This window comes from Brassica rapa, chromosome A10 (genome assembly GCF_000309985.2).
Source record: "Brassica rapa cultivar Chiifu-401-42 chromosome A10, CAAS_Brap_v3.01, whole genome shotgun sequence".
Taxonomy (NCBI): Eukaryota; Viridiplantae; Streptophyta; class Magnoliopsida; order Brassicales; family Brassicaceae; genus Brassica; species Brassica rapa.
The window spans coordinates 3,052,625-3,077,792 of NC_024804.2; the positions used below are offsets into that span (position 1 = coordinate 3,052,625).

The 25,168-nt window shown below is 31.7% G+C and overlaps 2 protein-coding genes and 1 long non-coding RNA gene across 3 annotated transcripts; 2 read left to right on the top strand and 1 right to left on the bottom strand.

Moving 5' to 3' along the window:
• Nucleotides 1-3,265: 3,265 nt before the first annotated feature.
• On the bottom strand, nt 3,266-4,979 carry LOC103843979 (ran-binding protein 1 homolog a). The gene is made up of 4 exons (XM_009120744.3): nt 4,707-4,979; nt 4,469-4,620; nt 4,270-4,395; nt 3,266-3,884 (listed from the first exon to the last, which is right to left on the bottom strand). The coding sequence occupies exons 1-4, from the start codon at nt 4,859-4,861 to the stop codon at nt 3,655-3,657; spliced, it is 663 nt and encodes a 220-aa protein (XP_009118992.3). The 5' UTR covers nt 4,862-4,979; the 3' UTR covers nt 3,266-3,654.
• A 242-nt stretch (nt 4,980-5,221) lies between these two features.
• On the top strand, nt 5,222-14,605 carry LOC103843978 (putative F-box protein At1g67390). Its single transcript, XM_009120743.2, has 4 exons — nt 5,222-11,217; nt 11,683-12,309; nt 12,432-12,605; nt 12,726-14,605. Exons 1-4 carry the CDS (start codon nt 10,906-10,908, stop codon nt 13,026-13,028), a joined length of 1,416 nt encoding a protein of 471 aa, XP_009118991.2. The 5' UTR covers nt 5,222-10,905; the 3' UTR covers nt 13,029-14,605.
• Nucleotides 14,606-14,708: 103 nt separating this feature from the next.
• Nucleotides 14,709-23,347, top strand: LOC117128952. The gene is made up of 2 exons (XR_004452473.1): nt 14,709-15,691; nt 20,448-23,347. It is a non-coding gene; the product is annotated as an uncharacterized LOC117128952 (long non-coding RNA).
• The last annotated feature ends 1,821 nt before the right edge of the window (nt 23,348-25,168 follow it).

Here is a 25,168-nt window from a genome sequence, read left to right on the forward strand (position 1 = left end):
TAAGATTTTGAGATGATCTTAGCCTCTTAAAATTGGTATTATGGTATTTTTCATTGGTCAAATCTCTATAATATTATTTGAGAAGTCAGTTTCTTATGTGTCACTCTCACGTTAACTCTCACGATGGTTGATTACACTGATACCCTTAATGAATTAAAAATATTACATGTAACATACTATTATTTATTTTTTTGTTTAGTGTCCTTTTTAAAATTTTCCAAAAAACATATCCATATAATAAAAAAGGAAATTATTTTATAAAGTAAAAAAACGAATTGAAAAACAAAAATATATGTATATATAATATGATTTCATAAAAAAAAGGAAAGGTCACAAAATAATAATATTACATTTAAAAAATATTTTCATATTACATAAATTATACTTTTGAAGTAGTAAAATACCTTCTTTATATCTATATTTTCTTAGATGAAAAATATAAATGTACATAATGTTGGAGAAAAAGACCAAAATAGCACTAAATCAAGTTTTTGTTCCCAAACTAGCACTCAAGGTCAAAAGTCACAAAAATAGCACTCAAGAGATGGGGTTTAGGGTTTAGAATTTAGGGTTTAGGGTTTAGAGTTTAGGTTTTAGGGTTTAGAGTTGAGAAGTGAGGTTTTGGGGATAAGATTTCAAATTTTGAAAAATAAAAAAATTTAAATTTTTCAAAAGATAAAATGCTATTTTGGTCATTTTAGTTTTTGAGTGCTATTTTTGTGATATAAACTTAGAAATGTGCTATTTTGGAGATTTGCCCCATAATGTTATTAGAAAAAAAATATTATCTCTTTTAAAACATAATTTTAAGCAATACAAAAAAATTCAAAGTAGTAGAAATGTTTATAAAAATAGTTTATAATTAGTATTATTGAAATGTTTTATTTATTTCGTATATTTAGTTGACTATAATAGCTTTCAATTACAGCAAAAAATATTGATAAACTTTATTTTACTTATATAATATTATTTTCAAATACAATCATAATTTTGTTTACTACTTACTTTTAAGAGTTATTAAAAAAAAACTAAAAATAAATTTTAAAAATAGTTACAAAATAGTTTAATGAGGTAGATATATCATATTTTATAATTATTGAAGTTATTTGCTTTCTTAATATTAAGTTTGATTTTAAATTTTATGTTTGTGGAACTTAATAGAACCATAATCAAAATACCAAAGCAAATCTGAATTCTCATTTTTAAAATTATTTAAAATAAATTTCAGTTTTCATTCAACAAATCAAAGGCATAAAATTATTTAGAATTTATAAAATATTTAATTATTGTAAATAATGAGACAGCGTTGCCTATTGCTACTGTTATGAAGTTGGTAGAGAAGGGAGTTAGGAACAAACTGAGTGTACTGAGAAGAAAGCATGTAAAAGGGTGGGAAAGTGGACTTCAATTTTGGTTTAGCACTCATCTTTAATCAAGTTTGTATTAGTTTAAAGTTTGTAGGAAGATATGAAGGTTAAAATAGAGGTTCACACTTGATGTAATAAGGTTTTTTTTTATGAATAAATTTAACATTCATTCAAAAAAAATAATATTGATATGTGTTGATGAGCTTCCAAAAATGTGTTATCTACTTATTTCTTATAGTGGTTTTTGTCTTTTTACTTCTATTCTCTCTGCTCTGTATTGGTCTTCCCTTGTTTTAGAAGGCAAGCATTTGAACTATTGCTCTCAATGAAATCCAGTGTTAAAAAAAACATCAACATTTAATTTGATAAATATTATAAAAATACATGGACATTTCAACGATAAACAAAATTGATTTGATTTTACTTAATTATAATAAAAATAATTATAGCTCATTTTGAATTTGAAAGAATATATTTAACTACAATATCTAAAATCATAAATTTAACTACGATAATAATATATAATTTCATAAGAATAGTAATTTTTTTTATAAATATAAATCATAGGACAACTCAAAACATATTAAAAATGAAAATAAAATATTAACCAACTGTTACAATTTAATACTTTTTTAAAATTTATATATATGCATGAGACTTCAGAATATTATCGCTATTATTAATTTATTTAATTTGGAATCACACAATTTAGTTTATTTTTTATTTCATTCTGAGCACAATTTATCTTAAGTTATACATAATCTTTATAAAATATATTTACATTTCTAAGACAACAACCACCTAAATGAAAAAAAAATTATTCAAAATTTTTAATATAGTTAGAATAAAAATATTACAGTTGAATTGAGAGATGCAATCCAACTTACCCAAATGATAACTAAATTGACTGTAAAAACAGCAAAACCGATTAGATATAACATATATAAAATAATATGTATAATTAAAGTAATATAATATTATTAATATAAATGATGCATACAAATTATAAATTAATTTAAAATTAAAAGTAAATAGCAATCAATTATTATAGTATATTTAATTTAAAAATATTTATATTCGTGCATTAGCACGGGAAAATCACCTAGTTTCTTAAATAGTCTCCTTTTACTTTTGTTTTCTAATAAGTAGTTTTTCTAAAGTCAAAGTGACCAAATTAGGTTCTATAAAAAATATAAAATAACAATTATATTTACATATAATATATCTACTAAGGCCGGGCGCCAAGCGGATATTCACAAAAAACTTGGTATTTGTGTTTTGCTTCGTACGTTACGAATATCTAATTTTTTTATTTTCTTTGTTTCAAATATTTACGGATATTTGTGAATACTTGTGGATATCTCATACGCTTTTTTTAAACAAAAATAAATCTAGAAAATGATAATAAAAAGCACAAGTAAATCTAGAAAAATGATAAACTTTGTATATTTTTTTTTCTTGATTTAATATTTTCATAAAAGTGTGCAATCAAATTTATCAAATTTATGTTAGAAACAGTAATAACATAAAATTTTATATTTAAATTTCATGTTTAACCATAGACTGACATATATGTAACTATATCTATGTCGGAGTGGAGTGGATATCCGCTACTTAAAATTTTAGTATTTGTAATTTGATTCTTTTTAACTGATATTGAATGTAATATTTGTTTTGCTCCGATAATTTACGGATATCCAGATTTTTCGGACTGAATAAAACCGAATAACAAATTGAATCAAATTTAACGGATAAAATGTCCGTCCCTAAATTACCTACGCCCTAATATCTACCGTTTCTCAGCATTGCCTAAAATATTCTTTCACTAACTTCATTTCGTGTGTTTTCTGCAAATAAAAGAGGCTAAGTTGAGATATACTGTATAAAGTATAAACAAATATTATGAAAAGAGTATTAATAAATAGATCACATGAATACAATTGTGTATGTTTTTTTTTTGTCCATGAAATAAACACCATCTCCAATAATCCTCAAAATAAGACCATCAAAAAACGAATAACAAGAAACTTTAGACAATGAATCCAATGTAATCTTTCAGACAACCAACTTTAAAAAAAAATCTCTCATCTCTCATATCACTCCACCGACGCTTTCAACTCAAAAGAATAGACCCAAAACGACTCAGCAAAACCCAACCCCAAGCGATCCCCCGACCGCTTGGAAGATAGATACTGCCAAGACAATGGAAGACTCGAGATGGATGCATGAAAACACTTCAGGCTTATATAACCTTGCCAGGATTTGGCAGAGTAAACTTTGATGCATCTTAAGTTGAGGGAGCAGCCTCTTCGGTTTTCTTTTCTTCATCAGCCTTCTCTGGTTCGCTTTTTTTCTTTTCCTCAGCTTCCACTTCAGTCTTCACCTTCTCCTCTGTTTTTGTCTCTTCCACGGTCAACTTCTCAAGAAGACCAGCTGTTTCAGAGGCATCTTTGCTCTCCTCTTTCTCTACTTCAGATTCAGCAACTTCATTGAACTTTTGCATAAATAATTTGCAGTCTGAAAGCAAAAAGAATTTGATTACCCTTTAGATAGTGAATTAATAATGAGAGACTACTACTGTAAGAAATGGAAAAATCAAGCAATTGACACTTTGACAGTCTAACTCCTGAACACAATAATCAAAACCCTTGAGATCTTCGAAACAGTACCCATTGAACAAAGCTTAAGTTCAAGGTTCTCCTATGGTAATCTAAGGCCGTAACTCTAGCAATTATGTACTCAGAATAAACAAGGCAAACCAAAACCAACGTGCATAAACGGTAATGAAACAAGTGGTAATACGAAAGTGGAGAGGAGACAAGTATAAGATATTGTATGCCACTCAATAGCCACATTCACCAGAAAACAAAGTAACAAGAGCACAATCCAAAATCATACTCACTCTCAATAGAAGCAAATCTGATGCAGAAAAGCTCATCCTTGAGTTCCCCATCAGCAAAGTCACGAGCGTGCCATACACAAGACTTTTCATTTCCAACGTGTTCCTGAACCGCCATGCCCGGTTTAACTGCACAAGATAACAAAGACAAATTCAGTAAAAATTAAATTTAGAAAGTAACCAGTAAGAAACGAAAGTTTACCAAAGTGATTAGCACAGATCCTCAGAGTTTTCGATTGCCTCATAACGAGACGAATCTTGCCAGTATCCTTATGCTTCAAAAGCTTAACAGTACCAGCTCCTCTCTCCTTCCACTGATTCGCTTCCTTGTCGAACCGATACAGCTTCGATTTCCTAAGAGATTCACAAACCAAAATCTTTCAATCAAGACCATCGCTAGAAAAGTTCGATCAGATCTAAGTTGATAGTACGACACTTACAGATCGAGGACGGCGTCTTCGTCTTCCTCACCGGTAGTGATGGCAACCTCCTCAAGCCTAACGATTGGAGCGATCTGAGCTCCTGTGTCCTCGTCCTCGTTGGCTCCGGCCTCTTCCGCGTCTCTGGTCTCGTGCTCGGGTTCGTTGGTCGCCATAGTATCTGCGGGCCGAGATATCCTCGCGGGTTCGCTCGCTCGCTGGCTACGGTGCGGCTTAAGGGGGAGAGAGAGAGTGAAAAGGTTAGAAGCAAAAACATAAAAACACAATCTTATAATTGGAACTGTAGCGCGTCCAAATGAAGCTAACAATGGGCCGATTTTTAAAGAATACATTATGAGGTCCATATTAGCGTTTTTGAGGCTTTCTAAAATATATATACAAATATAGAAACACGATCTTAATAGCTTCGGAGAAACGATGGAGAACACACAATCTTATTTTTTGGCAAGATATATTTGTCCAAAAAAAATCATTATAAAACGATTATTCTCTTATTTTCCTATACGCCGGAATTTGATGATAGTATATGTTCTAGTAAAATTTAAATAAATTTTATGATCTTGAAAAGTAAAGTATTCGTCTAAAATATGAAGATGCATTAATTTTTTTTCACTCCGGCATCATTGTTCCTAAAATTATTTTAAAAGAAAATAAAATTCCGATATATGGATAAGAATATATTAGCATTTTATATTAGAGGATTTTGTAACATTTTGTATTATATTTGTTGATTTTGAAATAATTTGTAATAATTAGATATAGTATTCTTACATTTTACAAAGAGAGATATGTATACTTGTAATAATTAGATATATGGCTTCAAAATTTTAGAAAGAGAGATATGTATACTTGTAATAATCTTATGATTGGAATTGTAGCGCGTCGAAATGAAGCTAACAATGGGCCAATTTCTAATGAATACATTATGAGGTCCATATAAGTGTTTTCGAGGCTTTCCAAAATATATATACAAATATAGAAACACAATCTTATTTTTTGCCAAGATATATTTGACCCAAAAAAAATCATTATGAAACGATTATTCTCTTATTTTTAATGTTAAACTCTTCAGTTATTAATTTTATCACAACTCTTCGTCCATTCAAGAATTTAAATTATTTAAATATTAAAATGACTAGCTAATTTAAAAAGACTAGGGCATTGTCTGCACGCAAGCGCGGAGTTGTGGATAAAGTTCTTGTTTCATCTCAAAATTTTTTAGGGTTATTGTACCTGTGAATTTTGCGTTTTGGTATCATTGTTTTTTATCGTTATAGGGTTAGAGTTGTGATGATGAATTGTGTATGCACTGTTCTCCAATCATGAAGGACTAGACTTTGTTAGTTATGTGATTGATATAGTTCGTGGTGTTGCTTACTGTGTCACTCAGACTTTTTGTTTGTTTGTCTTTTTAATTTGTTACTTGTACTGTTGAGGTTACATAAATTATATTAATGTTGTTGAAAGTATATTGTATTTCTAAATATTTTTTTCCAGTTTAGTTGTGTAAGTTATGTGTATTAAGTAATATTTTTTTAATTCTTATTATGTTGGTTAATATTTTTTTTATTTTTAAACTTGTTGATTTTACTGGACCTTTAGAACAAATACATGAAGACTTATAGAAATAACTATAAAATGAGTGACAATTAGTATTTGGGTCTTAGTGGGTTTTAAACGAATATATGTATTTCTCATAAGAAAACAATAGCATTGGCCTATTGACATTTAGCATGTAAGCTATTTTCATAAGACAAGAGGAGTGAGCAGGTGGAGATGTTGTTGCCGTTTTTGTGTCTGTTAGGATTTTCTCTTGCATCTCCTGGTGTGGTTGTGTTTGTTTTTCTTTTATTTGATGGATAATATATAAACAAATATCATTGTTAGTTGTATTTATTAGAGTTTTTAATTTACTCTGCCTTTTTGTTTAGATAATTTCACTGATCTTGGTTGTCGTCTTCGTCTTCTTCGTAAGCATCTGTGAAAGTAAGTTTGTAAATTGTTAAATAGTTGGCTGTATAGTTTGTATTTTTTTAGTTGACTCAATGTATGTGTCGTTGAGTTTTAGTTGAGTTGATTGGTTTTGGTATATTTATTTTTGAAGTTTATTTGTAAGATTAGACAAAAAGAGAGGTGATCATTAATGATTCGTCTTTTTTGGGATTCTAGTTTTCGGTGTTTTGATTGTTTAGGTTATTGTGGTTTTTTTAAGCTGTAAAATACAAATTTGTGTAAAATTAGATTTTGATAAGTTAGGGAGATAAATAGACGACCACAAATCTTGGGTAGGAAATATTTTTAATTATTGATGTTAGCACAATATATACAGTAATATAAAGGGAATTATGTGTTGATTGTTCCTTATACGGATCAAAGAGGAGATGAATAATGACTCGAGTTGTTTCTTTGGTGAGGTCAGAGTCCTGGACAGAACGAATTTGCCCAACCACATCTGCGAGTTTAAATATCAGTTATGATATCAAAACATAATATAAACCCATATGTAATATGATAATATACCTGGGAGTTCTAGGTTTGTGTTCGCAATCACTTGGAGATTGTCGAACGGTCTAATCTTGACTGGAGATTGATCTAAGGAGCACCCGTGATGACTTCATAAATAATGGTTAGTGAGATGAAACAAATGAGGAATGGATGATCAGTTATCTTGTACATGCTTGAGCATCTAGCAACTTCAAAACGATCGACTTTCACAATGGAATCTGTTTTCAAAGATGGCATGTAATGATTAGCACGTCCGACGGGAGTAAACCCATGAATCACGGAATCTGAAAATAATATTATTCAACAAAGAATCAGGAAATCAATTAAAACAATTATGTTAAATAAGTGTGATAGATCGAAGATTAACTTACCTTTACACTAAGGAAGAGAACCGTGATTCCCACAAATTCCCTATCTTTCTTGAAGTTCAGGGAATCCCAAAAGCAGAGAAAGCCAGAGGCTATGCTCTGACTACTACGACTAAGACGGAGAGACTCGAAGGTTGAGTGACGGACACCGTGATGCCGGTTTGAGGAACTGGAGAGGCAGAGAGAAAAAAATTCTAGAAGATGGTTAAAGCTAAGAGGAATCAATGAATTTTGTGGAGATGCAGATTGGGTTCATCAATGATGAGAATCATAAATATATATGGCTTACAAATCATAAACATTTATGATAAAGCAATTTAAGATGGGGACATGATGAAGAGTTCACCGGTGAAAAAATAGATTAGGAACAGACACACGGCGCAACTTTGTAACTCAAACTTGTTTGAGAAAATGATGCAAAGAACTCAAACTCATGTTCAACTACAACAGTTTACAATAAGGAAAAACTATAATTGTTGCAAAGTTGAACTTTTTCATATAACGTGATGAATCTCATTTAAAAATGAAACTCATAATACACTTGTAGGCCCGACCCTCAGAGGAAGCCGAAGAAGCAAGGACTTTCGACCTTCATAATTATATATTAGGTTCGGCCATCAATGTACAAAGTATCATTTAGTTTAGTGTTATAAATGTTGGTGTTTATATCTCAATAACCCGGGTTCAAATCATGGGCTTGACACTTTTCACACTTTTTAAAAGCAGGATCCACAAAACGCTAACGTGACGCGCTGAGAAGTGAGCAAAAACTCAACTATTATAATCTACATTTCCATTAATTTGTTCAAATTAAAAGCCATTGTTAAAACTTATATATCTTATTCAAACATAAACATTGTGTTGGATATAATCTTTATTTTGTAAGTTTTTAAATTAAATACATTTTTCAATTTTATAGTTAAAGCTACATTAAATCACTAATATTCTTCTCTTTATACTATTATTATTTATGTTTCAAACAATATACTCTTTTGTTTATATTACTATCTATATTTTCAAACAACACTATAATTAGTTTTGTGTCCAAACAATATAAAACATTAGATCTCATCTTTTTAACAATTTCTAACCGTTTTTTTCAAATTATTTAGATAAATTAAATAATTGAAAATTCAAATCTATATAAAATAAACAAAAATAAATCGAATATATTCTTTACATGTTTAAATACTACAAAACATTATAATAAATAATAAATCAATTCAAATTATTTAGATAAATTAAATAATTGAAAATTCAAATATTTATAAAACAAATAAAATAATCGAATATATTCTTTACATGTTTAAATATAACAAAAACATTATAATAAATAATAAATCAATTAAATTAACGGATTATTATATTTATATTTCCTAAATAATGGCTAGATTATTTATCAAGTAACATAATAATTCAATAATTGATATTACATAATATATATAAACATTATACATTGTACAAAAAATATAATAACAAAAATAATCTGAAAATGTTCAAAATATATATTATCTAAAGAAAAATGGTTACCACAAATTGCTAACAACGAATTTAAACCGATTATAATATAAACCAAATTATTAAAAAGATATGTTACATAAAACAATTATAATAAAATTAATTAAGCTATATAAGAAATATGATCAAGAAATATTTATAGTTCTTAATTATTTTATATCTATTATTTTCTTTATTAAAATTTTGTAGAAACGTCATAATTTTGTAAAACTGCAAAAAAAAAAAAAAATTTAAAATTTGAATTAAAATGTGACAATTTATGAAACTATAATGATTTAGATCAAATTGGATCACATCTCGGTCATCCATCGGTTCAAGTGGTTAGTTTCGGGTTAAAGTGATGTTTTAAATATGGATATTATAAAAAATCTAAATCGAGTTATCGGGTCACTGGATTAACCGATTTGACAGCGGGTTCGGATCGAATGTAAAAGCACTGTTTTAAATGCAAAAATATTTTAAATACATAAAATTGTTATAAATTAACAAAATATTTGTTAAGATATTAGTGAAATTTGTGTTTTCAAAGCGTGGATCAAAATCTAGTTGAATGTTAAAAGCTTATCTCTTCTTGATATATTTAGGTGGTGTTATTCAATAGTGGATTTAAAGTTAATTCTATATATTTTATAATCTATTTTTATTCAATGATTGATTTTAAATTCTATACTCAAATCTAGTGTTATTTGTTATTACTTTTAAAATATCTCAACTTAATGATTTTAAGTCTAGTGTTATTAATTTTTAGATTTACATTCTCTTCATTAAAAAAAATTAAAATCCACATCGTTATTCAATCAAATATTTGAATGCAAAAATTGAAATCTAGTGTTATTCATGTTTGATAAAATTCTTAGAATCATTTGATTTGAAAGCTGTTTGAATGGTTTGAATCGAGTTTTATGTGTAAACTAAACTAATCAAAATCTAACGTTTTACCATGAGATTTTAAATTTTTTCTTACTCAAATAAAAAACAGTATTATTAGTCACTATCTATCAGTTTTAATCATCATCACAAAAATCATTGTCACAAAATATCCCTCGAAAAATAACTATAGCATGCATGCGTGTAACACATTGACCATCATTTCTATTATGACATTGTTTTATAATTCATTCAAACAATTATTTTCATTTTAACCAAGGTCGAACAATTATTGTAGAAGTTTGAAACATTGGTAGATTTGTCAATCATTTAATATTTGATTTAATTCTAGTATATGAATTATGATGAATTTATAAATACAATGATATAGATTTAAAAATCTAGATTCAAACGAATAATGAATCAATTTGAAATGGACAAAATCTGATGTTTTCAATATCTAATGGAGTTGATTTAAATTCCAATAACTCCCCATTAATTTAAATTATTTTGTGTGGATAGAAAATTCCTGGTATTATATGTCCTGCTTTGACTACTACTCACTTTCAATAGTCAAAACAATATAACCTTTTGCATAACAAAGAAATATATATTAAATCAAGAACTTGGTTTACTTTCCATGTTTTTTGTTTGACCAGAGCGCAAATGACATCTTGCACGTACATGTATCAGAAAATGCTTTAAATATTAAATTGTTTTCCATTTGTAGTAAATGTCAAATAAAACCATAATTAAAAATAAAATTGTATTCATAAAATCGAACTAGGGTTTGAAATTTTGGTATAAAAACACCACGGCTCAGATCACTTGTCTCTATCTTTCACACCTCTTCATTTTCATAGTCTTTCCCTCATCTGTTGAGAACCTCACATCTTTTCTTCTCCCGTATAGTTGTCAAATTTAAAACATATCTTCCCCTCATGTCTCTTCCGCAAAACCCCTTCACTTCATCAACAAGACCATCCATGAAGAAATCACCATCGTTAGAGAAAGAAGGCAACCAGATGCATATCAAAAACGTCGACCGAATCAGCAAACTTCCGGACGATATGTTGCTCAAAATAATAAAGAGCTTGTCAACAGAGGAAGCGGTTCAGACAAGTTTGTTGTCCAAACGGTGGGAAGGTGTTTGGAAGCAAATGCCTTATCTCTTCTTCGATATGAAAAATGCTCTCAAGGTGGAGTTGCCTCTAGCCGAACAATCCCATTTCATTGCCCAGTTGATAACCAAGGTTCGTTAATTTTCTATACTTCTACTCATTCATTTCCACGATAACAAATAATAACATGATATTTCATGGGAAAATAATACATAATGATATATTACAAAACAAATTATTGATATTTCGAAAAATAGATCATCAAAATAGATCATCAATATTTTCGAGAAATAGATCATCATTATATATTGACTAAATGTAATGAGAAACGACGATAAAAAATTATGTCAACATATATGGTTGTATGATATGTTGTATCTTTCGATCCACTGGTTTAACAATTGATCAACTCTAGATATACAAAAAAATATTTATCAGCTAGATTAATCAAATATATAAACCTCTAGAAATTGTCTCAATTGTTTTCTTTAAAGTCCCAAGGTTATATGATATTAATGAATTGGATTTATATACAAATTATATTGTCTATGTGTGTAGCTATTTTTTAATCGCTAATGTTCTTTCTCTTTCCTCAAGGTTATAAACAATCACAGTGGCAATCTGGAGCACTGCAAAATCCTGCATATGACACCCCAAACTCAAGATGGTACGCTGGAAACTTGGATCCGATCATTGATCCACGTGAAACACACTAAATGTCTCGAACTTAAGAGATTTCGTGTTAATCGTCCTGGGAGAGCTCGTGTGCTCCACTTACCCCCAAACATATTTTCACATCCAATGCTCACATCACTCCTTCTGTCTCGATACCAATTTGAGTCTGCACATGCCTTTAACAATTGCAATAACCTCATTATTCTTAAACTTTTTAAATTCAAAGTTGAAGGTGATGTGCTCAACACAGTCATTGCATCGTGCCCCTCCCTCAAGATGCTGGTACTAGAAATCTTCCAAAACAGCCGAACTGGCTGTCTGAAGATTCATAACAACAACTTAAAGTTTGTGCATTTGACTTGCACTGAAATTGATAACGTTGAAGTGTCTGCAGCTCTTCTGGACATACTCTCTATTCACAATGTTAAACTTAGTAGGGGGGTTAATATCGTTCTTGACGCCCCAAGATTACTTCAGTTTAGTCAAAGATTGTGGAAGGTATGTCAAAGTTTGCCTCACATAGTCTACAATATCTCATGCGACACTCAGGTACGAGCACACACAATTGCACTTACACACACACACACATATATATATATATATATATATATATAATGGAGGATTAATTAGAATATTGTTTAACATGCTTAATTTGCTAATTTGAATTGAAGGGGAATGAAAACATTGGGCATGAATTCGTGATGAACATAGAAAATTACTTCATGGTTGTGTTTGCAACTTTGGCGGTGAATGTGGATATGATGAATCCAAAAGAAGTTTACATGCTAAAGCAAGTTTTAGAAGCATGGGCTAGAGACTTGCAAATTCTCCAGATCTTCTTTAAGGTACATTCATCTTATGAATCAGTTCTTATTAGATAAAGTTGATCATTTTTCTCCCGTTTATCAGATTTTCTTATAAAACATGATACATGTTTATATGTGTGTTTGTTCTTGTATATGTAGGATAACGATATTGACAAGAAAGAAGGTGAATCTTCTATTGACGGAATACAAAATAAGTGGGGAAATTACTTTTTCGATATTGATTTCTGTGTGAAAAGTGTGTTTTTGTATAACTTCAATGGTTCGGATGAGGATCAATTTGCTTTGGCTGCAAGTTTTGTGATACAAGGGAAGATGATGGAAAGTTTGACGATCGATACGTCTTCGCTTCCTGCAAACAAAACGTTGGCGATAGATACTGTAGTGGCGAAATTGATGAAACTTCCAAAAGGTAACAAGAACCTTAATATTAAATACATTTGATTGAATTTGATTCAATCTAGTTATTGGGTCACATGAAAAAATCTATACTTTCCCTTTATTTGAGTAAGGATAAATTACATGGGTTAAACATTCAAGTAATATGTTTGGTGATTTTATGTTTTAATATTTGGGATTTGTCTTGTATTAATCTGAATATTGTGAGTTGTTCCATTAAGTTATTATCATGATCAATACTTTTTCAGAACAATTAACGTGTTTTCAAAAGGGATAAAGTATTTTCAATTATATTATACTGCTGAGTGCTGACAAAAATCAACATAACATTAAAAAAATTATGTAAGATTTCTCTAAACTTAATTTGGCCACTGCGTCAAATTTTTATTTGTTAGAAGCAGTTTAGGGTTACAACATTACAAATATGGCATTTTAAAAACGTAGGTGAAATACTTGTAGTATGTTCCTCCAGTAACCGGATTGTTGGCAATTACTTACCATTTCTGTGTATATATAGTTAGTTTCTATTTTTCATATTTAGACCTTAGAAACCCTAACATGAATGATGAATCAACGTATCTCCCCTTCTAAAGCACAAAACATAAGTCTCTCTTCTCCATCTGCTTATGAAGCCACAACAATTCTCACAATGTGTTTTACATTTAAAACTTTTTGGTAGCTCAATCATATCGGTTTACCATCTGATCATGCAATTGCATGATAGACGAAGAGATATAAAACTAAAATGATGGCTTAAGTTTCCCTCGTAATATTTTTTTTTGTGCAATAAATTTACGTGTTAAACAAAACAAAATGCAAATATTTGGAGCAGAATCTACAAAGTCTGGTCTCAAGTAGTGTATAGCCATGAGTTATCAAGAAGAGACAACAGAATTTGGAGCAGAATCTATAAATCCTGGTCTCAGAACACTCACTTTCATGATTTCATCTCACCACGATAAATGATAGTTTCGTCCAAACTAACAAACAAACAAAAAAAACTAAGGCTTGCATTAAAAGACAACATTTCCTTGCTACAATATTGATAACAAGAAGTAATGAGAGTAGCTTCGGTGGATACACATGTAATTCTATACTAATAAAAGGGACTAGAGACTAATCGAGGCTCCAGAGAGCGTCTACGTCAGCGTATAATCTCTCTTCGAAAAGAAGCCACGTGGCATTAAATCATATCATCAAAAATATTGATATAATGTATATTTTACATTTTAATATTACTGATAATTATTATTCCGAAAATATACATTTACATTTCAATATTGTCATATAAAAATAAAATCATACGAAAATAATATATACAATAATATACGAATAAATAAATACATAATATAAAAAATGGAAAAAATACATTAAGCATTAAACATCTATCTTAAAATGTAAATACACTTTAAAAGTACATTTGGCATTTTATTAGAATCTTAAAATGTAAAATATAGATATTAAGTAAATACATAATATACGAAAATAATATTAATAAGTAAATACATAATATAAAAAATGGAAAAAGTACATTAAACATCTATCTTAAAATGTAAATAAAAAATGAAAAAATGGAAAATATATCTTAAAATGTAAAATATAGATACTAACTAAATATATAATATACAAAATTAGTATTAATAATTAAATACATAATATAAAAAAAGGAAAAATTACATTAAGCATTAAACATCTATCTTAAAATGTAAATACATAATTAAAAAATAGAAAAAGTACATTAAACATTAAACATCTATCTTAAAATGTAAAATATAGATTTAAATAAATATGTAATATACGAAAATAATATTAATAAGTAAATACATAATATAAAAAATGAAAAAATCATTAAGCATTAAACATCTATCTTAAAATGTAAATAGAAAATTAGAAAAAAGGGCAATACTACATTAAACAAAAGAAGAAAAATGTATAGTTTTACATCAAACAAGTCCCTATAAAACCCATTATTCCTTTGACCAAAAAAAAACCATTATTCCATTGACATCAATCTTACAACTATCAAACAAGAGTCTAAAGAACTCCAGCAACGAGAGAATATAATATCGTCATCAAGCATAAACCGTAATATTAAGCTTCCGTAAGATTCCCTCTTTCCGTCTGAACCCAAGTAACGAAGTGGATGATAGTTTTCAAAACACATTCAATGCCAGTAAGGCCTGAGCAAAAAAACGGAACCGAAAATCCGAACCGAACTAATGGAAGCCCGACCGAAACACTTTAATACTTGACCAGTTTCTACATTTCTATATCCGAAATAACCGAACTGAACTGGAACCGAACCGAACTGGAACCGAACTGGAACCGAACCGAATATATAGTTTTATATCCGAAAGTATCCAAAAATACAAATCATCAAAAAAATCTGTAGTACCCAAAAGTATCTGATACTTTATCCAAAATAATCCAATTTTTTTTTGTTATTTCGAGTAATTATTACCCGAACCGAAATAGTATACCCGAACAATAAGTATCAGACTATTCTCAGGTGTTTACTGGATATTAAAATCAATATCCGAAGTCCGAACCAAACCAGATCCGAACCAAAAATAGCTGTTGTAGCATAGAGAAATCAAAGGAAGAAAAAGGTGGACTCACTGTCCCGCAACGTTTGAGTCAGAGAGAAGCTACACTGATGAAGATTCTGTTGAAGAGGAAACATCGCTGCTTTGGTCAAAAGGTAAGAGGTCTAGTTTAAAGGTCTCACGATCACTCTTATGTAAACCCAATCAATAAGACTAACTCTCTTATTAATATTCTTAAGGAAACTCACTCAAAACCTTAAGTTCTCAATCACAACTCTTAAGTTATGCAACATACTTGCATCTCCTTATATAACACTTTAATTGTCCTGATCTCATTAGGATAAACATCACTTAAATATTTCCTATTCTCTCTAGATAACTATAACTCAATAGTTTTAGGAAACTTGCTTCTCAAGCTATTTCAAGCTTATCCAACATTCTCCCTCTTAAGCTTGAAAACCTTCTTGTGGCAACTCTTGCATTCCAATGAAGTCCCTCATTTCTTTGAACTTGATACGTTCTTTGAACTTGATACGTCCCAATGCCTTGGTGAGAATATCCGCCTTCTGTTCGTTACCCGGTACATGCTCCACTTCTATAAGCTCCCTCTCAACACATTCTCTTATAAAGTGATACCTAGAGTGTATGTGTTTACTTCTTCCATGGAAAACTGGATTTCTTGTCAAGGCTATTGCCGATTGATTGTCAATTCTGATGGTGATCTTCTCTCTAGCTTGGCCGGTGACTTCACTCAATAGATCACGCAGCCAGATTGCCTGTCTCGCAGCCTCTGTGCCGGCCATGAACTCGGCCTCACAGCTTGACAGAGCGACCATATCTTGCTTCTGCGAACACCATGTTATAGGACTCTTTCCTAAGTAGAAGATGTGTCCAGTCGTGCTTCGTCCATCATCTGGATCAACATTATAACTGCTGTCGCTATACCCAATTACCTTTGATATTTTCTGTGATGATCTTTCGAAGAACAGACCGAACTTTGTGCTTCCTTGCAAATAGCGCAAGCATTGCTTCAGTGCAACCCCGTGTGATTCCCTTGGGCTATGCATGTAGCGGCTTAACACTCCCACGCAGAATGCTAAATCAGGCCTTGTGTGGAGTAAGTACCTTAAGCAACCAATATTTCTTCTGTAGTCTGTCGCATCAATCTCTCGTTCTTCTTCCGCCTTTGATAAGCACAGACCAAGCTCCATGGGAGTTTGAACTGAGTTACACTTATCCATCCCTGCATTCTCAAGTATTTTCTTAGCATACTGACTCTGATCAAGCGTAATCCCTTGATCATCTTGGACCACTTCCATTCCTAGGTAGTATGTTAATCTCCCAAGGTCGCTCATGTCAAACTTACTCGCCATGCCTTTCTTGAAGTCGTTTATAAGCTTCTTGCTTGTTCCAGTTACGAACAAGTCGTCCACATAGACAGCCACTACAAGTAGATCACCTTTTACAGTCTTGCGATAGACTGATGGCTCTTTAGTACACTTACTAAACCCAAGCTCCATGAGTATTTGGTTAAGTTTGTTGTTCCAAGCTCTCGGTGCTTGTCTCAATCCATACAATGCTTTGTTGAGTCTGTATACCTTCTTCTCATATCCTTTCTTCTCAAAACCCTCTGGTTGGCTTACATAGACGATCTCTTTTAGCTCTCCGTGCAGAAAGGCAGTTTTGACATCGAGATGATGGATTTCCCATCCGTTGGTCGCCGCCAAACTAATCAGTAGCCTTATGGTCTCAAGTCTTGCAACTGGTGCGAAGACTTCCTCAAAATCGACTCCATATTGTTGTACGTAACCCTTCGCAACCAATCTCGCTTTGAACTTGTTGATACTTCCGTCGGCATTGCGTTTGATCTTAAAAACCCACTTCAATCCTATAGCCTTTGCACCAAACGTAAGCTCTACAAGCTCCCAAGTTCTGTTTTTCTCGATAGACTCTATTTCATCTTCACAAGCTCTTGTCCATTCCTTAGAGTTTTTAGCTTCCTCAAAGTTTCTTGGCTCATTGTTTAAATATAACAAGACGTCTTCCGCAAGTTCCTCTGCTAGTAGAACATAGTCTTCGAGATATTTTGGTTGATGAGTCTGTCTTTCTGACCTCCTAAGGTATTGTGGCTGATCTTCGGTTTCGCTAGTGCTCTGTTTTTGAACAGATTCTGTCGGATCAGGAGCCTCCTCTGTTTCTTTAACGTTCTCTATAGCCTTTGATAACGTTTTGTCTTCGTTATTTTCTTCATTACTCGTTTCAAACCTTCCTCCTGAGATTACAAAACTTTCGGTTTCTTGTTTATCTTCCTTACTCCAGTTCCAGCTCTTTTCCTCGTCAAATACAACGTCTCGGCTAACAATGACTCTTCTTGTATTTGGATTATATAGGCGATATGCCTTTGATCCGGGCTCCGTACCGAGATGAACAAGCATAAGAGACCTATCATCAAGTTTCTTTAGCTGTGCTCCCTCTATCTTCGCGTATCCTATACATCCAAAAACTTTTAGATGACTTATATTTGGTTTCTTACTTCGCAACATCTCATATGGTGTTTGACCATACAACACTCTTGTAGCTACACGGTTAATCAGATATGTAGCATGCCTGATTGCTTCTCCCCAAAGATAGTTAGGCATTGACATGTGTCTGAGTAAACTCCTAGCCATCTCCATTAAGGTTCGATTTCTTCGCTCGACCACACCGTTCTGTTGAGGTGTGTAGGGTGCAGTAAGATGTCGTCTTATCCCCGCACCATCACAGTAAATATTAAACTCATGATTCACAAACTCTCCCCCTCTATCAGTTCTGAAAGTTTGAATCTTCTCACCTGTTTCACTTTCAACTAGACTTCTTAGTCTTTTAAACTTGCAAAAGGCGTCACTCTTCTGTTTTAATAGTATCGACCACATATACCTTGTGTGATCGTCGATGACCACAAATATATATCTATTTCCACCGTGTGTCATTGGTGTTATAGGGCCGCAAAGATCTCCGTGAAGTAGCTCTAACACCTTTGTTGCTCGGTATGAAGTGGCCTTTGGGAAAGTTTGCCTTGCGTGCTTCCCAAGTAGACAAGATCCGCATACTTTCTTCGCAATAAAACCCTTTGGTAAGCCTAGTGCAAGCTCTTTCAACATCATGTTCCGTATAGTCTCTGAGTTTATATGCCCCAATCTCTCATGCCATCTATTTGTTTCACTTTCTGCACTCAAGTAGAGACACGCTCCGCTTTTGAGACCCATATGCACTTTGTATAGTCTATTTCTAGACCTCTTGGCAGTGACTAGTAGCTTTCCAGACTGATCATGCATTGTTAGTAATTCTCCTCGAAGCCTTATGTCACAGCCAGCTTCTGTTGCTTGCCCCAAACTTATGATGTTACTTCTTAAATCCGGTATAAAATAAACATCAGTCATCTGTCTTGCATCTCCATTCATATCAGTAAAGGAGATTGTGCCTTTGCCTTTGATGTCTATTCTAGAGTCATCTCCAAAGCGTACCTTCCCGGAGATCGTGTTATCGAGCTTTAAGAAGTATCTCACATCTCCAGTCATATGGTTTGAGGCTCCATTATCAAGATACCAAACGTTTACTCATTTATCTTTGCTCTCGTATTTCTCAGGCAACACTTTCTTCTCGTTTAAAAACACGATCTTGTGCATCATGAGCTCGTCGGCTGCTTGTGTTTCTGTGTTGTCTCCTTCTTGAGTCTCTTGTAGCTTCAGCAAGAGCTCCGGACACTGTGCGACGAAGTGTCCAACCTTATCACACCTGTAACAAGTTATGTGGGACGCGTCTCTAACTCCTTCTCTTCCTCCATTGTAGTTTCCTCCATTATAACTTCTTCCTCCATTATAACGACCACGGCCTCTGCATCTGTAAGAGCGTCCTCCTCGACCTCTTCCTCTATAAGAATCGTTATACTCTCGATTTCCCCATGAAGAGTTTTCACCTTGGGGTTTAACTGCTTGGCTTGTTTGTCCTTCATTATTTGTATACAACAGTTTTCCTTTATCATCTTCTTCTGAATTCTCTTCACGAATACGTTCTTCATAAGCTTTTAAGCGTCCAAAGATGTCTTCAAAGCTTGTTTTATTGAGATCAAGTACTTGCTCTAGGGAGGCAACAATTTGTATATACTTTGTGCGAGGTAGACTTGATAGAAACTTCTTAACGATCTTGGCTTCTTCAATTGTTGTTCCTAAAGCAGCTGATTTAGATGCCAATTCTGATAGCCTTCCTCCAAAGTCATCAATGCTCTCTGTTTCTTTCATACGTAGCCGATCAAATTCAGATATTAATGTTTGCAGTCTAGCTTCCCTCACACGTTCTGCTCCTACATGCCTAGTTTTAATAGCTTCCCACACTTGCTTTGCTGTTTCAAGTTCGGCTACCTGCAGTATGAGGCTCTCCGGTATTGATTGAAACAACAGAGCCATTGCTAAGTTATTCTTCTCAGTATCAGGAGTCTCTGTCTCTATAACCTCCCAAGCTTTGTGTACTTTCAGTGCCATCCTCATCCTTACAGCCCACACAGTATAGTTTGATGTGCTAAGCATAGGACATTGTATCGAAGTTCCTCCTTCTTTAGGTTTCCCTGTTGCCACAACGATGTCACCCATGGCTCTGATACCAAATCTAGTTTAAAGGTCTCACAATCACTCTTATGTAAACCCAATCAATAAGACTAACTCTCTTATTAATATTCTTAAGGAAACTCACTCAAAACCTTAAGTTCTCAATCACAACTCTTAAGTTATGCAACATACTTGCATCTCCTTATATAACACTTTAATTGTCCTAATCTCATTAGGATAAACATCACTTAAATATTTCCTATTCTCTCTAGATAACTATAACTCAATAGTTTTAGGAAACTTGCTTCTCAAGCTATTTCAAGCTTATCCAACAAGAGGCTCACAATCCATGAATTCTTCATCAAATACAAGATAAAACTGATTCACAGTAATTGTGTATAAAATGGGTTTACAGTTTCAATATCAGAGCAGCAGCCACCAGTGAAAAGATAGTTCGTGAATGACGTTAATTAGATGCGTCTACTAGAACTTGAAAACCCATGGAAACTTCCTTTCTATCTTTTGTTGGTATTATGATAGAAACTTTTTTATTTTTGTATTTTAATGTTATGTTCTCAGCTAATCAGAGTCAATTTCTGAGGTACTTTTGTCACCTATGTATATTGATCAACTCTGCAAATGATCCAGCTACATTAAACCGTGTTTCTGTAGAAGATAGAAGTCCTTTTATTTTCTCTTATGTGTCATATTTATATCTATATTATGATGCCAAAAGAACTGGTTTTCCTTCTATAGGCTGTGCGGACAATAACAGAACAACAGAATATGGAGAATTCATAGAAGAAACATTGCACATCAACAGACCCGACATACAAGAGCATCTCTTCTTAGCCTTCCAAAGAGAAAATGAGTGTTTAAGATATACATGATCAGTAGGTTTCATCGCATTGTAATACAGGAGTCTCTAGAAATCCAAAAGATCTGATTTCTTTGTGATGATCAACCCATCTATTGTTGTATTCGGAAGAATATGTGGTATCAAAAGATGGACAATGAGTTGTAGGAAAATATTTGTGAGTAAGAGTGATCATGTATTTCTCTAATTTTCGAGTAGGATTATATTGAGGTCCAATATAAAACAATAATAAAATTTGCAAGTAAAATATATTGCCAATTTGGAAACTTGCAAATTATGAAAATGCAAGCAATAAGAATTTGTTTAATTCAATATTTGTCGCATGAATGTGTGTAAGTGATTTTTTGGTTGGGTTCTTCCATGAGATGCATTACTTTGAGTGAATCAGTCTTCACTTTCACTTCTTTTTTTTTACAAGCACAACACACAAACCTACTCTGGACATTCTCCTCCTTGATGAAAAGGTATATCCAGTAAACAACCAAAATGATTTATCCATAACTCTTAAAGCACCCCTAAACAATTTATCTGTTACATTGCAAGCTTTTTCAAGAATACTTAAATCGTAATTAAGCATTGAAAGAATTAAAAAATTAATAAACATACAGAAAAAGAAAAATAAGATTAACCAAATAAAAACAACCATAAGTAAATTATCAATATAGCTCAACTACAAAGGTAAAAAACACATTGTCCATATCATCATAAAATTATTATTCGAAAAGAAGCCATGTGGCATCATTACTATTATTACCTTATTACAGTAAATCAAATTATTACCATTTAAATATATACATATATAATATACGAAATATAAGTAAATATATATTTAAATATAATATACAAAATATAAGTAAATATATATTTAAATTAGTAAATATATAATATACGAAAATAATAATAATAAGTAAATATACAATTCAAGAAAATAGAAATATTACATTAAACATCTATCTTAAAATGTAAAAATTAAATATAAGTAAATATACATTTAAATATGTAAATATATAATATATGAAAAAAAATAATAAGTAAGTACATAATTTAAAAAATGGAAATAGTACATTACAAAAGTAATATACAATATAAAAATGTCAATACTTATTATTTGTTTGATGTTGATTTAGTGTAGAAGTCGAGCCGTCGCCACCACAAGAGCTCGCAAAGCCGCAACGTGGACCTCGTCCTCGCATTCTCGAGGCGAGAAAGTGTTTCTTGAGGAAGAAGAAAGACAGATCTTTCATTTTTATGTGTTTGGATATTGCCTTAATGATTTGAAACTGATGGTTACGGACAAGAAGCCATGGTGGGTGTAATGGTGTGTGGCGTGAGTCGAATGAATTTAGGGGTGGTGGGAGATAGTTTATCTAAGTATAGTTATGTTTTAATGTATGTCACGTAGAAAAGTTTTCTCATCTTTCACGTATTATATAAATGCTTTTGTTTCCCGAACCATCTTTCATGATTCTTTTTGTTTTTTTTGAAAAAAGGCTCATCTTTCATGATTCTTAGTGATGTTTTTATATGAATGTTAAAATTTATACAATTTCAAGAATACGCTGATGTATCAATACTATTAAAACCAAATGGACTTTTTTGAGATCCCCTTCAAGTTTTAAAGTATTTACCATTTTCTGCCACTAAAATATTTTTAATCTATACTTTTATATTTTTCCTATTTTCCATGAAATCTATTTATTCCAAACTAAATCTATTTAAACAACTATATTTAGTTTATAGTTTTCTTTCCAGTTCACGAACATAAATTAAGTTTCTTTTCTTTATAAAAAAATTTCATTTGTTTTACATTAAATGTCTTCGTGTTGTAAAATTATATGACCCATGACTAAACATGTATTATAATTCAAAAAAAAAAACATATGTATACATATTGAGACTTTGATCATCGGGCTCCATAAACAATCGCATTACAACAATTGGAAGTTTTGATATTCATACAATTATATAAGGATGATGCTTAATACTAAACATTTTTCCTATTCAGAATTATGAAAACGTAACATATATGAACAGATTCATGTTAATATATTTTGTAAGTTTGCCTTATTAGATGTAACACAAACTCCTAAACCCCAAATCATTTTATTTAGTTTTATTATCAATAATATTAAAAATAAACAGCGAACTACATGGATAACAATTAAAGCGTATACTAGATTTTGACCCGCGCTTGGAAAGCGCGGGTTTTTTGAATTATATTATAATACAAAGTCTTATTATATCGAAACTATAATTTTTAACAGTTATATAATCTATGAATTAGTTTATTTGATATTTTATATATACACTTTTACGTAAACTTCTTTTAGGCATGAGAATTATATTCGGATAAAAAAAAAACCGAACCGACCCGGACATATAGGTTTAGTTCAGGTCCAGAGAAGATAACCTATTGGGGATTTGTTTTGGACCCGCAGGTCTTTGTTTGAGTACGGGTCCTATCCTAGACCCGATCATAAATATGTTGTGTTTATTAGGTATATTTGGATATTTCGAATATGTTTCCAGCATTATGGATATTTTTTTTAGGTTTTTGGTTTACGATTATAGTTTTTGATTTCAGGTAAATTTTCAAATTTAAAAAAAAAATTGGGTATTTGGATAAAATTTTGGCTAGTTTCAGTTGAGTGATAGATTTTGAATAAAATTTTGAATTCTTAGGTATTTGAATTTTTTTGGATATTTGTTTGGAGTTTCAAATACTTTTTGTGTTTCAGATATTTTTCAGATTTTTTAGATATTTCAAATTTTCTTAGAATCCTAAATACCCGAACAGATGTGGACCCATTACGTCCATATCGGGTCTAACAACCTTTTGATATAGATTTTTAATGTTATTGTACAAAAACATGGTTGATGAAATATTTTTAGAAAACTCATTTTTAAATATGAAAATATCTATCAAACTATAGACAGTTGAATATAATATAAGATTTTAGTAGGAAAGTTTATATATGATATGATTACGATATTATAAAGGAAAGAGGAAGTTAGAATGTACACATATATGTCGTGTAACTTCTCTTGCTTTAAATCATATATTATATGATAAAAGTGATAATATAAAACATTAGTTTCAATGCTTTTATGATTAAAAGTCAAAAGTCAAAATGATAAATATAGTAATAGTAATGATTAAGATTTACGAGTGATATTTGAATAAATAAAGGAATTGAATAAATTATTGTTAGAGAAATATATGGTAATATATTGTTAGTCTAAGTTTAAGGTAAGACCAAAAAATAATGAGTTAAATGAAAGGGTCCAAACAACTTTAATAAATAGATTTTTTGAAGACTCCTTCCCTTTTAATAGTATTGATATAATAAAACTTATACTATCCAATTACTCTAAATTTTAAATATATCGAGATGTGCAATATACGCGGGATATTATCTTAGTTGCACATCTATTTTCAAATCAATAACCCAAAATAGCAATGGAAGAAGCCCTAGCTCTAATGGCGACGCCGACGACGACTAAGGAAACGAAGATCCTTTTCTGATCGATTCACCCTTGGTGATTGATTAGTCTCTCACTCCAGATCGATTATTATCGTATGGTTGTGCCCGGCTCATTCCAAGCATTCGGTGTGTTCCACGCAAGCGATTTCCTTTCCAAGCAATCCACCTCTGTTCACCCTCTTTGTTTACAAATCGATCTTCGTCGTTTGTTTCACTGAGATTTTACACGCTGTATCCATACGATACCAATGGCGTCAAGCAAAGGAAAAGGTCCTCTGTATCAGGATGACGACGATGAACCTATACTACTTCCGGATCAGGCTGATGAGAATCTTATCAAAGAGTATAGCTTGTCTCTTATAGGCAAGATCTTAAATCCCAAGAAGCAGAACGTCGAACGTCTCATTGTCGCGATGCCAGAACAGTGGGGTATGTCAGACAAGATCTCTGCGTGTGATCTAGGCAATGGTCGGTTCCTTTTCAACTTTGATAATGAGGAGGATCTTACTTCTGTTCTCAACCAAGGCCCTTTTCACCACAATTATTGTATGTTTGTGCTCGTACGTTGGGAGCCGGTGATTGACGATAACTACCCATCAATGATCCCATTTTGGATTCAACTGCAAGGAATCCCTCTGCACCTGTGCACGAAACAGAATCTGGAAGCTATTGGCGATAGGCTGGGCAAGTTGGAGAC

Bases quoted from the DNA above. Each gene is read 5' to 3' on its own strand.
- LOC103843979 (XM_009120744.3), bottom strand. From the start codon at position 4,861: ATGGCGACCAACGAACCCGAGCACGAGACCAGAGACGCGGAAGAGGCC. The intron at 4,396-4,468 runs GTAAACTTTCGT...TATCTTGTGCAG, and splicing joins GATCTGTGCTAATCACTTTG to TTAAACCGGGCATGGCGGTT. The intron at 3,885-4,269 runs GTGAGTATGATT...TTTTGCTTTCAG, and splicing joins CAGATTTGCTTCTATTGAGA to ACTGCAAATTATTTATGCAA.
- LOC103843978 (XM_009120743.2), top strand. From the start codon at position 10,906: ATGTCTCTTCCGCAAAACCCCTTCACTTCATCAACAAGACCATCCATG. The intron at 12,310-12,431 runs GTACGAGCACAC...TTTGAATTGAAG, and splicing joins ATATCTCATGCGACACTCAG to GGGAATGAAAACATTGGGCA. The intron at 12,606-12,725 runs GTACATTCATCT...TTGTATATGTAG, and splicing joins TTCTCCAGATCTTCTTTAAG to GATAACGATATTGACAAGAA.